This window comes from Drosophila sechellia, chromosome 2R (assembly GCF_004382195.2).
Source record: "Drosophila sechellia strain sech25 chromosome 2R, ASM438219v1, whole genome shotgun sequence".
NCBI lineage: Eukaryota > Metazoa > Arthropoda > Insecta > Diptera > Drosophilidae > Drosophila > Drosophila sechellia.
This window is the reverse complement of record NC_045950.1, coordinates 18,385,184-18,400,531: the sequence shown is the minus strand read 5'-3', so window position 1 is coordinate 18,400,531 and position 15,348 is coordinate 18,385,184. Positions and strand designations below refer to the sequence as shown.

Genomic DNA, 15,348 nt, shown 5'->3' with positions numbered 1-15,348 from the left:
CACTGCCCAGAAAGTATTAAGTAGGAAGTATTATTCAGCAGAAGCAATCTCAATATGAATCATATATGCGCTAACGCATTACTCAACATTGAATGTTTATTTATTCGAATTAGAGTAGTATATTTTAAGATTAGATCTAACTTATTAATCGTAATATATTAATAAGGCATAAGGAATATATAAAGGCACTGATTCCGCACCCATTAACTGAGCCCGAGTTGAACATCATGCTGGCCGATAGAACCTCAGATCTCTGGGTGATTTCGTTGTGGAAGTCCTCTTCGGTCAAGTCGTCCTGAAGCTCCGATTCAGTCGAGTAGTTGGGTAGTTCAACTTTAGAAGTAAGAGGGAACTAAATCAATGAATTCATTGTAATCTGCATTAACTCACCTTCTCCACCTGTGGCAAAACGCACTATCTTGCTATTGTCGCTCCAACCAAAACTATTTCTGGCCAAAACGGAAACTTCGTAGAGACTAGCGGGCTGGAGGCCATGTAGAGTGTATGTGGTTATATAGATGAGTCCTAGATGAAACGTTATGAACATGAATAGAAAATTTAGGGATAAAAGCTTAAGGTATCCTTACCATTTGTGGCCTGAGCCGGAATCGTGAGCTCTGTCCAGTTGGTTCTAACCTGGCGAGTAACATTTTTCGAGGGGATCTGTCGGAACTTGAGCTTGAACTCCATGATTGGCAGCAGGCTCTCGGTCTGCCAAACGAGGACATGCGACGTGGAGCTCTGGGTGCCCGGGTTGATCTTGAAGAGGCAGGGCATCGGGCGGCCGGTCAGCTCAACACTTCCGCTTTTCACGGATATCTGATTGCTGGCGCGGCACTCGTACTGCCCCATATCCGCGTTCCTCACGCTCTTCACCACCAGCATGTGACGCACGGCGTTCACGTAGTGATCCACCGACCGGTTCGTCTGCAGCTCCGATTCGTGAGTGGTGGAGTGGGCTCCCAGTGCCACCGGCAGTCCGTGGTGGAACCACTTAACCGTGGCCACCGGTGCCGCCTCCACAATGCACTCAAGATGGGCACGGGAGCCCAGTTTGGTGTACACCACGGGTTGGGGTATGCTCACCTCAGGCGAAACTGTCGATTCGAGAAGGTCAGTAAGTTAAAGTTAATTGCTCAAGTTGTCTTGAAAGTTAATTACTCACATAGCACATGGAGGTAGACATTGGCGACCGCTGGCTCACCCACTCCATTGCTGGCCACGCATTCCATGAGGCCCGCCTGGTTCCTCGACTTGATATCCAGGATTAGGCTTTGCCGATTCCCCGTGTTACTCTGTGGCTGGATAACATTGCCGTTCAACCGCCAGGTGATGACCGGCTGGGGCACTCCCTTGGCTTCGCACACCACTTCCAAGGTGGCACCTATCCGCTGCTCCGTGAGATCCGATGGTTCAATAAGCACCTGTGGAGCCAATTGCACTTCGATGGCGTGCTGCTGGACCACATGACCCGAGTCCGAGTTCATTTCGCAGTAGTAGTCCCCGGTGTCACTGGACTGCACGTTGGCCACCTGCAGGCTGCCATTTGGCCAGAGCATTATGCGATCCGGCGGCGGGAGCTCCGGGTGTCTGGAGTCCACCAGAGCCACATCGTCACGATGCCAGCGGACGTACCGGAAGGGAGCTGGGTATGTGAGGTAATACAGTTTATGATCATGATTATGTGTTTTTATTTTTATGTTTTATGGGGCATTCGCGAATTCCATTTTTATCTACCAAATATTCAAGAGAACAGAACAGAATTCAGCAGAATTGTATCTCGAATCTTAACAGTTATCTGGCGCTTATTTCACTGCCAAGATAAATGAGAATAAACAATAGCATCCGCTCGAAGCCCAAATTGTTTGCATTGATCATCGATATATGAAGAATAAAAAGTATCCGTTGTATTTCAAAGATGTTTTAGCTAACGGAAATTTCAATACACTAAGAAAATCTAGGTAAAATGTTATTGCTTTATAAACAGAAAGATTGATACTTTATCAATCCGGTATTTTGTTTGATTATATACTATATTACTTTAAAATGTAACTAATAACTTCTATACCAGAACTATTGTGAAAGTGAACGGCTTAGTTAAATATTTCTTCATGGGGTGGATTTTGACGACTCTGTAGGGCTTCCCGCACACACGCTAATTTGTAAGTTTGTGTAATCTTGTAACCCTTTGAAAGTGTAATTGCTTCTGTCAATAATCCTTTAATTGGGCATTTAACAATATGTCTCGGGAGGGTCTTGCACGGCGACTTGAATGCGCTGCTAAGTGTGTTAAGCGTTCAATTAATAGAATCCGCTTCTGGACTTTCTCCGCCGGAGCTCTATTATTGTCGGATAATACCTCCATTTGTGGCATTGTGAGTTCATTTCTTCAATCGAATTAAATCTCATTGTTATGGCCAATTGCTGCTGGTGGCCGACTCAAGGCCCCAAACGCGGGGCTAATCGCCAGAAATACCCACAATGTGCACTAAGATTAGTACCGCATTTAGTTAATCACTTACTGTTTAAGGTGCAAGGAAGCTGCACTGTGTCGTTCTCATAGGTTTTCACTGTGGTTGGTATGCTCTTGAACTTTTGACTGTTTTCGAGATCGTTGTTAAAATCCAGTTCGGCTTGCACTTGGCCAAGGATGAGGGCCACAAACAAACACCTCAAAACGGAGCACATATGGGGTGTCATTTTATTTTCTCTTAGTTTTTTGAGCTATATTTCTTTAAATTAAATTACACTGTGATTTGGTTATTCTATAATTCACGGTCGCGTGTCGGAATTAGAACGGTCCGCTCTGGTCCGCGACGAAGTCAACTTTGAACTGATCGCTTGAGCTGAAGCCACAGTTGGCGTCCCCTGAGCCGCACACACTGCACCACCACACACGCACATGTACAGTGGGGCCCCGAGGGGCGGAAGATGCTCGAGTCCGGGGTGACGATGAAGAAGCCGCTGCCGCTGGACAGCACCCAGCACTTGTGTATAAGGCATGCCGATGCCGGTTGATTAGTCGCCGTCAAGGGGATTCTCCCACATGGGTACACAGAAAGAAAAAGGGGGAGAACTACTAGAAATCTATATACGATGCTATAAGATATGGTTACAGTTCAGATTCTATAACATATACTTTCCCCGCTCGAACTTATTTGATAACGTATGATATCAATGTTTATAGGCGAGTTGAAGTAGCTGATTATATCGGAGAATTCCATGATTGATACAATTTTTCCCGGTGCATTGATGGGAGATGTGTGTGTGTAAGTGACTGTGGGATGCACCCACACCGATGTCGCTGCAAGAACATTTGCATGGGCCACGCATCGGTAGTTTTCGGATTCAGAATCGAGATTCCGTCGCTGATCTATTACACTCTCCGCTTCAGAGAACGTGCTGCTGTTGCATATTCCGAGATAAAATGTCATTGTGCCACAATGGTGCCCCCATCCAAGTCGTCATCATTGTGATCGGATCAGTCACATTCACCATTTGGGAACAATATGTTCGGCACAGCGAGGTTCCCAAAAAGACAGAGCGAACCAACATGGAAAATATTCGAGCGGAAGTGCATTATAGAGCGATCAATTCAAGTTTATTTCAAATTAGCATCCTATTTAGCATGTATTTCGATCGATTGCATCGGAGCAAGATGTGGATTTCATTATGACGAATCGAATATGTCTTTCAAATATTGACCGTTAAAGTCTCTTTATATATTTGCAGATCTTGAAAAACGTTTTCCCCTCTGACGAAACGCGATCGTGTTCAATTAAAAGACAATTTCATCGAATTAATTTAATTAATTTGGTGAGAACATGAAAGGAGTCAGCCAGCTGCGCAAACAGACTGCAAACCAATTAAGAGGAGCCAACTGGGGCGATCTTAAGCTAAGCCAGTCCAGAATGATGACCATAAGTTTACTTTTCATTGCTTTTCATGAGGGAAAAGGCGCCAAGAGTACAAGATAACAAATCCTATACAGCTCGTATCCCAATACTAGATGCTATGTAGTGATCGGAAAACATGATTTAAGTCTTTTTCTTTATTATAAATAATATTTATGTGTATATTTAAGTATATGAAAACTGTTGCTACAACTGATGAATTTCGCCTAAATCTAATACAGCATTGAACGGTTACAACCAACGGATACATACTCGCTTGACCATCCTCTTTATATTTGTCCATGGAATATCCTTCAAATTTGCCTGAGTAAACAATTAAGTCTTCGCTGAAAACTAATTCCGTATAAATTATGTGAGTTGTTAATTTATTGAACAAATCGTTGGAAATGATTAGGCTGGATGGGGTCTTACTATTTTCGTTATAACATTTTTAGCTTAAAACTATAAAAAGTTCAAAATATATACTTAAATAAGTTCGTTATCAGCATAGGCATTCCAAATGTTCGAAATTACTGTTCATTCTTAAGTTTTGCTTGCATAATTTTTCTAAAAATTATATCATAATAGTGAAACAAAACAAACACATACAGGGAAAGTATCCTCGATTGGGATATTCAATTCTTCGCCTCACCCGACCTATCTAAATCTTTCTGTGTCAACCTTATTATATATATATGAACTGTAACTATAAGCCGAGCTGATTGCCCGTCGTTTCTTTGTTGCTCTTTAAGTTGGTTGAGTCGTTGAAGCAAACAATCGCTGTAGTCATTTGGGCACTACACTAAACTAGGACGTAAACATGTGACGCTTTGTCAATATGAATGGACCTGCGACATCATTTTCTAGATAAGACCGCGCTTTTTTTTGTAATCCTCTAGATTCAGCGAACGTTTGGAGACTGTTTCAGCTGGTTTGCTAGCCGGCTTGGGCACTGAATTCGTATTAACTAAAAAAGAAAATGGTTATGTCCATTGCTTAACTGCAACAAAATGTTAGTTACATACCTGGTAGCGGAACATCTAGGTCAATGTCAAAGTCATGCAGTGAGTAGAGACTGTAATCCTTGGAGTCCGTGGGCCTGACGCTTGCACTCGAAGTTCCTGCTTCGTTGGGCCTCTTCTTTCCTGGGGGTGGCGGTGGCAGAGGTGCCAACTGCATGTCATCCTCGTCCTTCTTGGCACCCTTGAAGCCCATGCGCGGTTGAGTAATGCGACGAGTAAAGGGATCCGAGATCTTGAGGCCTTTGTTGGCCCGAGCCTCCTCTAAAATTGCCTTCTCAGCGTCCTCCACATTCTTCTTCCTGTTCCTGTCGTTTATGTAGGAGATCAGATTGAGGGTATGGGATCTTCTTTTGTCGAGCTCTGAGGCTCGGTTCTCCAGCTCGTCGATTTGCTGTCCCAGATCCTGTGCAATGTCGTAATCACCCCGCAACATGGCTGCATCTCGCTCCTTCATCAGGCAGGTTTTCTTCATCGCATAATTGGTGGGTCGGTTCCGGAAGCGGTTCTTCTCCTCCACGATCTTGTCCACGTCCTCGTCCTTGAACTCGTAGTTCAGTGCTTTCTTGATGTCGTTCTGCTTGATCGCTATTAAATCAATCGTTGGCATCTGGACGTGCGATTGCTGGCAGACCTCGTTCCACTTGTTGAACTCGTTCTCCGTAAACTCCTGGTTCGAAATGAACTCGAGTCGGAAGACCCGCTCCTGGGTTCCGTGCTTAAGTCTCAATCCACGATTGGTTCGTGTAGTGCCCAGACTGTAGATCTTCCCCGTCTCAACCACTCCCACAATTTCGGCCACTCGATACACGGGTTTCTGGCCATTGTTTCCGATGCTTATGCGGACAAAGCAGTTGAGTACAGTGCTCTCAAAGATTGGCAAGTTCACAAATCGCTCCATTTTGTAGCGAGATAGACGCAATTTGTTAAGATCCTCGCGTGTGGTTATAAAAACAGGCCGCTGAGGCGCCTTTTCTTCGTCCTCGGATTCGCTGGAGGCCTTGCTGCTGTTGGAGCGTGAACGTTTGCCCGCGGGCTTTTCTTCCTCATCCCAATCGCTGCTGCCTGAATCGTCAGAGTATATTTCCGAGGCTTTCAGTTTCACAGCCGATTTACAACCAGATACGCTATCGAGTTCCTCTTTGTCGTCATCACGATCTTTTTCTGCCAGGCGTTTGGCTTCCTCCTCCTCTGCAAGGAGAATGGAAAAAAATAAACACGTTAGAGTCGTATGACGATTATGAACGATTGATGCTTACCTCTTTTGGCCTTGCCCTCTCTTTTGGCTTTTAATAAGGCCATGGCATTGCTCCTCTTGTCGTCCGTCTTGTTGGCCTCCACGTTCTTCTTACGCTCCTTGGAACGTTCCTTGTGATCAAAGTAATCAGAGACGCCAGCGGAGGAAGCTGCATCGTCGGGCATAATACTGGCCACTGCCGCTGAAGTGGAAGCCGCATCTCGGTTAAGGGCGGGCGTGGACAACGGACTCGCTGACCGTACTTCGTTGCTGGGCTTGGGTTCCACATCTAAGAGTGTGGATGTGGAAGCTTGAGTTGGCAAGGGCGCCTGGGCTTCCCTGGCCTTCCTCGCCTTCTTCTCGCGCTTTTCCTTCTTCTTCTTGGCCCGTTCTCCTTTGTTCTTGGACTTCTCTTGGTTTTTCTCGCCGCGCCTCGCCAGCTTCAGTTTACGTTCGATTTCCCAGCGTGTTCGCATAATCTCTCGCTGCTCAATGCGCTTGTAAATTTCAGTTTCACGCTCCTTCTCGGACAAACCATTGAGACGCCTTCGATCCTCATCATCGCCCATGAGGTCATCATCGAAACCGTCGTCGAATTCCGAGTCAGAGCTGGAGGAAGAACTAGAGGAGTCGGAGCCAGATGAGGAGGAGTTGGACTTGGACTTGTCGGAATCGCTATCGGATACCTCCCCCTCTTCCTGTTCACTAAGCTGGGCGGCCTGGGAGGCCGGCTCCGGGGGATTGTGCTCCTGTTGCGCCTGTGCAGGACTCTGCCTCGCTGGCTGCCTCTCATCCTGACTGTCGTCATCCCAGTTGGACTCCGAGGAGCTGGAGTCTCTGCTGGGCTTCTGGCGCTTCTTCTTCTTGGAGGAGGGAGCTCCAGCTTTGTTGTTGGCCCAGTCGGAATCGGAGTCAGAGCGGGAACTCGAATTGGTCGTCGTTTGGGGCTTCTTTCGCTTCTTCGCAAGTGACATCAGGTCCTGGGGATTACATATAAGGTGTATTTTCAGTATTTATATTGATTTTCGTTACATCGCAATATGGAGAAAGGGGCGCGGATGAGGCATTTGATCTATTCTATAGCCACTCACCGATTCCAGGTTGGTCTCGGACTCGCTGTCGCTATCACTGGAGTTGGAGTCGATCAGGGATTGCGTCCGCCGTTTGCCCATTTCTGATCGTTTCCTGGCCTTACTTACAAATAAAATTTAACCAAACCAGAACGAAAAAATTTTAGTGCGTGCCGTTGGAGATGGCAACGAGTGTGATATGGCCTATCGGTGCTTTGTCTGTCCTCGCTACGTGCTATCGATATACTAGGGCTGGCAACAGTTATCGAGCTGTCAGCTGTAAGCGCGGGAAAACTATTTGATCCCAGGGAACACATTGAGTGGGAAAATTTTCAATAGAGCTAATGGGGAATCACCGACTTATATATATTTTTGTATAAACTAACAACAGATCGTGTTTTTAAATTCAATTGCAGTTTGAGTGAAATTACCCAGTTGAATTCAGCTTTTTTTGTATAAGCAAGTTGTTCTAACATAATAGTAATAATAATAATAACGAATATAAACAATATTAGATCTTTATATCCTTGACAACTATCGTCAAACTCGTTTTGTTTGTAAAAATTGTAACCGAACTTAAAACGAAGAGTAGGCCCTTTGATTGATTCATTTTAAAATATCAGACTCTCCTTTTTAAGTAATTTAGAACCCTTGTATGTCATGTGGCACCCTTAAATAATCGCTTATTTTGAACTCGAGCCCAATTCCTTTTGGAGTTTTTTAAGCTCGGACAGGACGCGACAGGACCTACCACCCACCACTGCTTACATTCACTGCGGGGAAATACCTTGCGGCTGGTGCAGCACGTGCACATTTTGCCGCGCTGTCGAGCGCAACACTGAATCACACTTAAAGCAGAGTTGAAAAAATACGGCGAAGCTGTTCGAGCAAGGTAAACATAAGGGGTGGGGTGGGGACGTGAGTGGAGGTGCAGGGGAATGGAAATGCCGGCGACGGCAGAATTGAAATGCAAATTTCGGCATCCCCATTATCCCTATCCCAGCCCCCTTCAATTTGCATGATGATACCGAATGGCTGGGCGGGAATGCTGACTTTGTGTACCCTGTAATAGGCAAACATCTGTCTGCACGCTGGTAAGTGGGTTATGTACTTGTTTGTGCCCCACGCAAAAACACATTTTGAAAACTAAATTAAAGCCACACCTGCTGCCTCCCTTCCTCTCTCGGAAAATAACTTACAATCAATATTAATTAAAATGCAGGCGTTTTGCAGGTCCCTCGAGCGCGCTTTCCCTAAGTTCAGTCTGCCAGCGGGGGCGAAAGGGGTGGGTTTTTCGGCGCGGAGGGTGGAACACGCACCCACATACCAACTTTCATAATTCGCCTTAAATGCTGCGGGGCAATTTGCAGTAGCAGCAGTTGTAGCAACAATAACAGCGCCATGAGGAAGCCCATTGCACATTTAACAAAGTGCACATTCTGCAGCAACAACGACTACGACTAGAACAGCAGCAATGCGACAGCTCATGAAAACAACCCACCCGATGCCACCGCCCACCCGAAAAACCATATTTCAAAACAGTGAGTTCTCAACGTAATGAACAAATAAATTACTTCTTCTGTTACTATAAATCTCCCTTCAAAATTCTGCGTTGCACTTCAAAGATGCCTTCAATAAGAACCTTCGAAACATAATAAACATTATGAACTACCCTTGCCCGTAAGTTCCTTAAATCCTGTAAACAATATATTTTCCCATTAATTTGTTGATCTGCGGATTCTGTAATACAAGGCCATTTCGCAGCGACCCCTGTAGATGGATTTCGCATTAACCACCCAACCCCCGACGATCCACCCCCGAAATGCCGAGCTCAGAGCTTTGAAGCTCAGCTTTGGAGCATGCGCAGCAGAGCGAGAGAGTATGGGCGGTAGAGAGAGAGAGAGCAAACGAGAGCTGCGAACGCCCAAGAGGGTTGTCCATGGCCCCCGCTTTGTTTTTGCCATTTTTGGGTTGAAAGCTCTTGTCCGGCGGCGCTGTTGCGTTGGCGTTGCGTTTTTGTTGCGCCGGCTGTTTTGCCAAAAGTGGTAAGAAAGAGTGAGAGGGAGTGGAAAACACCATTCTCTCGAGAGAGCGAGAGCGGCCATTAAAGCTCGGCTCACCTAGCTGTAAAACCTAGCAAAGTTCGATGGTGAATTTGAGTGCGTTTTTTTCTTTTTCGCCAGTTCAACGAAAGAAGCTCGCGAGTGCGGAGCGAATAACGGTAAACGCCAGCTCCAATAACGGTCCATCGCAGCATAGTGTAGTGTAGTAGTGTAGTGCTTTGGCGACCGTGTAGCGTAGTGTTTTCAAGTGAAGTGCAGACGGGGGTGGTTGCAAACAAAAAGCCCATTAAATACTCAACGCAAATAGGCAAAGAAATAAAAATATTTAACACAAGTGTGTCGGTTCAGTGTTTTGTGGTGCGAAAATCTCACGAAAATAGAAAAAAGAAAACAAGAGGAAAAATCCAATAAAAACATGGCCCGCTAAGCGTTGAGCCTCACATAACGGAAAAGGTGAGGATGGGGTGGATGCACTGAAACTTCAGCTTGGACTTAACTTAAAACCTAAATTTAATCTATGTATATGCATGTCAAAATATTGTTATTAATGTACAAATACATCATTATAATTCCATAAATTTTAATCGATATAAACATAATTTTAATATTATTATCCATATATAAAGGTTCGTGCACTGATCGAATATATATAGAGGTGGTCAAAATTATTTTCACAAAGTGCATTTGAGTGAAATGTGAAAAGTGAAAATACTTTTGACCACCTCTGTAGATACTAAGCTTATATCGTTTTATTTAATTAAATAGATTTGATGTCCGAATATTAAATTCACTTAACTTTTTTCTTGCTGTGTTTCTGGCTTATGCTGCTTGAATAAACTCTTTCTTCCCAAGACCACATTTTTTGTTGTTAAAACAAATCTCACAGAGCAGCAAGTGACAGAGTTTTAGTTTTCCGCATTTTCCGCACTTTTTCAATATTTTTTGTGGCCAAGCCGCGGGCGTGGCTTTCCCCCTATATTTTCCTTTATTTTTTTTGGAAGGATGCGGCATTTCGTTTTCAGTTTTTGTTGGCCCTTTGTGCTAGCCCGTCTGGCTGTCTCTTTCTGGCTGTTAATTTGCTAACTGGGGAATTACAAAAACCCGCGCGTCCAAAAAAAAGAGAATAAACTATAAAGAAAAACAAGCGCGGAAAGTTGCTCGCTAAATAAAGGATTTTCCACCCAGCTGGAAAGTGTTGAGCGGCGGGTGAGTTTGGGCCAAATGAATATTAATTGGCCTGGTTCGGCGCTGCTGACTGAAATGAATGGCTGCCAACTATCTCGGTCAGCAGAGAATACAAATTAGGAAATTACTCCAAATAATTTGCGCAATTAGTGGTTGAGTTTTGGCGAGTAATTTGATTTGGAAGCTGTGCATTTTAATTTTGAAAATCGGACCAAGCTGCAAAACATGTTGGATGTTCATATACACAGTTCCCATAAATACTCCGCTTAAGTCGAACATGATAAGTTTTTCCCCTAGAAAACATTTTCAGATTCATTTTAAAGTTGTGCTAACTTTGATTTAAGACCTTAAGCTCAATTTTAGCATATTTTAAGCTCACGTTTTAGTTAACCCCGAGTGGTTTGTTTGCCGGTTTCAAAACCCATTGCTCTATTTTCTGCAACTATTGTAGGCTATTGTCTTAACAAATTAGATAAATTTGAGCTGGAAAAGACTGTTGGCAAAGCATTCATCTGGACGTGTGGAGGCCTCTAGACTCTTTTAATTTTGAAATCTAGTCTGTGTTGCTCTTTCCAATTTCCCAGAGCCACTCCTCAAAGATTTCGATTATACGTCCTCGTTCTGGGCCATAAAGAACCCGTTCAAAAGGTTAGGCACACGCACGCAGGCAAAACAGAAGCTATACACCTAAGGGTTTGCGCTGAATAAACAATGCCTGTGGAGTGACCGCTGGACAAAGGCTGCTCCTGCTGGCCACTTGGGCTCCGGCCGGGAAAAGGACTCCATTGCCCAGCCTGCTGTGCCCTGCGCACATTTCCAATGCAAATTTAGCCGGCAGAAAACTCAAATCAGAGGGAAACACACTCACATGTGTCGGCTAAACAAAAGAAAATTCGACGAGGCGAGCTCTGAAGTGCTTAAAATGCGTTTTGTCAACATTAAACCGAAATGGCCGGACGGCAGATAAGCGAGTCAGTTGCTTTTAGGGTACTGGGGGGCATCAGGATGCGGGATGGGGCTGGGGGCTGGGGATGATTAATGCTGCAGAAATTGCTTTCGGATTTGCCAGTGTGCAACAGCTATAATGGCCTTTTCTGACAGCAGGATTACGGATTTCACTGAGCAAAAAAAAAAAAATAAAATAAAAAACTAGCCATTAAAATGGGATTTATTTGCGTAAAACTTGCTTTTATCCGTTGTCTGATCTCACCATGGAAATATTTTATATTTGCATTTACTTTAATAGGAAAAAAATCGCATAGGTGGTGGATGAATGTATTTAAATAAATACTAACCAAACAGAATTCTACATTATATTAAAAATCTAAACAAATACCACAGAGTATGGTTGTTTACTCCTCTGCTGGAATCTATACACTTAATTGAAATGAAATAACTAGTTTGTTTTTCCCGGTACATACGAAACTGCGAAATGCACAAAGCCAAAGACGTTCCCCGTTTTGCTGCGAGTGGGGGGTGGGTTGGTGGGCGGGTTGGGAGGCTGCGAGAATGGCCGGGAGGGTGGGACGGCCTGTTGCCCGGGCCAACCCTCATGCTGCAACCCTTGGGCGAGGACTCGCCTCTCGGAGGGCAGAGCAACAAGAAGCGACAAAAGGCATGAATAATTCATCCGGAGAATGCAGCTTGAAGATGCACAGAGCAACGACTGACGGAATAACGAGCATAAATCTCGGCGAGGAGCTCCGGCTCTCGAAATAATTGCTTTGAGCTGCACCGCTTGCCATGGAAATTCAGCGCCGAACTGTGACACACCGAGTTTTCCTGGACAAAGAATTATCGAAGTGCCCGGGCTGCTTTAAAGCCATTTCCCACATCGGATTAGGAAGCTTAATACATTAGGCGAATTATAACCACTGCCGGAAAGTAACCCCTTTTCAGGCCACTCGAACTTTGGGGCGTGGCCTGGCCCCAATTTTTCCGCATTTCCATGTTTCCATCCTCCCATTTCCCATTTCACCATTGCCAAGCTTAGCACGTATTTCGCCAGCTAAATTAGATTGCGTGTGGCATGTGGCAGAGGTAACAAAGGCGGCAGAGGTCGAGGTTTGCACCGCCAGGTGCAAACTGCGCTGTCGACAGCTTTGGCAACAAACCAACCAAACCCAGCATTTATTACCATTTCCCACGTTGCGTGATAGCCACCTCTTTCCCGCCAAAGAAAACGAAAACTAAATGCGAGTTTCGCCGCTAAGAGATGACTAAAATGTATGCACGGCTCGTAATCTCCTCTGTAAATTAATAATGTTGCGACAAAACCAACAAAATCACGAAAAACACACAGCCTAGCTTAGCGAAAAGGTAAAACAGATGGCAAACTTATATCTCAACTTTATCCCAAACTCTGTTCTGTTCAAGAAGACTTAAGTAGTGAAACAATAGAAAACAAACTCAATGTCTCATTATTTCTTACTTTTCCTATCGAATTAATGAGACACTCGAGATGCAGTTGTAACTTATTGATTTAGAATGCAACGAACGATGTCTGATTTCTTGTACTATAAACATTCAATTATTACATAGAAATAAGATATTTCAAAAGATTTGTAAACTTAAAATTTTACGATTGCGGACCTATTAAACTTCAGATCAATTAACTTTTTCAAGTTTCCAAGTAGTTAAAATTCGTGCAAGTGTGACTAACTAATGAGTTTCCCAAAAAATATTACGATTCATTTCATCTACAGTAGAAAATTCCAGTTTAATCCTCAATTAAATTCCCAAATACGTTTATGCATGCAAATTAGTTTGTATCTTGGATTCCTTCATCTGAATTGTTCATTACAAAAATTTTAAGAATGGGTTTTGTACATTTATTTAACATGTTGTTAAGATAGTTACAATTGTTTTTCTAAGCAACGTACCACACAAGTGCACTTGAGATAAACTAAAGATTCGATGCTCTAGAAAATCTGCTAGAAATTTGATTTTAAATTGTTATAAAACATTCATTGCCCAAGTTACGCCAATTGCTTGCGGGCCAATTAAACTTTAATTGAATTACAACTTTCTGAATTCCTTGGCACTCAGCCAAACGCACAAGCGTGAGTGTGAGTTCAATGTCAGTCCCTCGTTGGTCGCCAGTGGGTTAATGATGCACGACCGAGCCGAACGAAAGCAAAAGGCAGAAGCTAGTGCCATCCCATTCAGCTCCAAGTCGGAGCTCCAAGTTGGAGCCACCGGAGCAACCAGAGCAAGAAATCACAACCCACGCGAATCGGCGAAGCGTCAAGAGAAATCATTTCATTATAGGGCAAGAGACTCAGACTCTATAAGATGCCCCCGCTCCAAAACACCACATGCTCCACCATCCGAGCGGCCTAAGTGAATGAAAATGAAAAAGTGCTGGTGGCACACGCAAGTTACGTGATCAGAATGATAAACCCGGGCTCAGCAGGCATCGGACATATGGGAGGTGGGTATACAAGTATACTATATGTATGTGGGTGGGTGGTTCGGTGGTGACCGGTGGGTGACTGACTGACTGACTGATGGTGGGTGGCTGGCACTTGAATCGAATAAATTTTCATTGTATTCGCGCTCCGGCGGATTCCGTTTCTATCATTCCGGCTTTTGTTTGATGGACTCGAGGCTCGAATTAATTAAATCGTCACCGATTGTTGTGCTGTCCAGCGGGGAAATGACTGAATCCAAATCGGAATTGGAATCCAAATCCCAATCCGAATCGGCATTAAAACGAAATTAGTGGTCAAAAATGCTGCGATAGTCGCTGCTGGCATTTTGAAATCCGTATTGCCTTAATGGGCCTGGCAGATGTCACGGAGTTCATGGCTGCCAAATCCGGCGCTGTACAGAAATGTAATTAAACTTTTAACTAAATGAATTAAAATACCATCTCGATGACATCTGTGGGGAAATTGTCATAACCCCCATGACAACGCGGATGTTGTTGGCTATAAAAAACATCTAATGCTTACAGATTTGGGCTACACGGAAAATTCACTTTTGTAATTTAGAATTTTATCTAAAAATATGAATTATAAAGATAAATGTCAGCAGAGCGAGGGCATTTTAAATACTTTATTACTTGTCATAAAGTTGGGATGGTTTTTTCCCCAGTGTACTTGGCTTTGCTTGAGTTTCTTTGAACTGCCTGCTTTTAATTGCAGACAAAGCTGGCCAAATGGAGGCCAGCTCCGTAAATGCGGTCAGCAAATGGGCGACCACGCCCACTGCTCGCCCCCATTTATTAGTTGGCCTGCGGAGCGAAAGAGAGCCCCACAAAGGCGATGGGGCAGAAGAGGAGGGCGAATGTGTAACCATAAACCACCCAGTTAACCACAAAAACGATTTTGGTTCACCTCCGTATATCCATGTTAATGCCAGGTGGGTGGTGACGATTCGGGGTGCAGGTGGTCGGGCTCATTGTGGGTCATGCACATTCAACCCCGGTTATCCTTGCAACAGGACCCAGAGGTAATTGTTCATCAGAAAAAGGGCCAAAAACTAAAGCCAATGGGCTCAATTGAGCAGCAAGAAAACGAAGAAGGTACAAAGTGATGCAGATGTTCCTGCTATATAAGATTTTACATTTCTAATCCCATATATAATATTTATTTCTATTTAAAATAACGCCTCTTATCCAGTTTATCTTATTAACTTGCGACATAAATAAACTTAAATAACGTGCCACATTTCGTGCATCAAATTAGATTAGAAATATATTTTTGTGTGCGCAATTATACAGAGTATCCTTTTCAAAGCTGTGGCTTCCAAATAAAGACTGGGATATGTGGAGCCAAGAAGACGGAGGGAAAAGTACCCACACAAAAAGTGCTAAAGCAACAGTCTGCTAAACATGGCCCACTTGGCAGGGTTGTCAGGTTTTCGATTCTGTTCCAC

General features: G+C 44.1%; 3 protein-coding genes across 6 annotated transcripts in view; 1 reads left to right on the top strand and 2 right to left on the bottom strand.

The window, feature by feature from the left end:
- Positions 1 to 55: 55 nt before the first annotated feature.
- On the bottom strand, positions 56 to 2,828 carry LOC6615518 (neurotrimin). Its single transcript, XM_002039861.2, has 5 exons — positions 2,523 to 2,828; positions 1,166 to 1,645; positions 588 to 1,097; positions 391 to 525; positions 56 to 333 (listed from the first exon to the last, which is right to left on the bottom strand). Exons 1-5 carry the CDS (start codon positions 2,698 to 2,700, stop codon positions 137 to 139), a joined length of 1,500 nt encoding a protein of 499 aa, XP_002039897.1. The 5' UTR covers positions 2,701 to 2,828; the 3' UTR covers positions 56 to 136.
- Positions 2,829 to 4,251: 1,423 nt separating this feature from the next.
- On the bottom strand, positions 4,252 to 7,416 carry LOC6615517 (RNA polymerase-associated protein Rtf1). The gene is made up of 4 exons (XM_002039860.2): positions 7,241 to 7,416; positions 6,172 to 7,129; positions 4,919 to 6,103; positions 4,252 to 4,860 (listed from the first exon to the last, which is right to left on the bottom strand). Exons 1-4 carry the CDS (start codon positions 7,319 to 7,321, stop codon positions 4,757 to 4,759), a joined length of 2,328 nt encoding a protein of 775 aa, XP_002039896.1. The 5' UTR covers positions 7,322 to 7,416; the 3' UTR covers positions 4,252 to 4,756.
- Positions 7,417 to 9,398: 1,982 nt separating this feature from the next.
- The window catches only part of LOC6615515 (kazrin), a 37,410-nt gene continuing 31,460 nt past the window's right edge, over positions 9,399 to 15,348 (top strand). Inside the window, exon 1 of one of the 4 annotated variants that reach the window (XR_004361331.1) lies at positions 9,399 to 9,735. The gene's annotated coding sequence lies outside the window, so the exon portion shown is untranslated. The remainder of the gene's footprint in view (positions 9,736 to 15,348) is intronic. The other 3 variants (XM_032715035.1, XM_032715032.1, XM_032715034.1) reach the window with 3 other exon arrangements.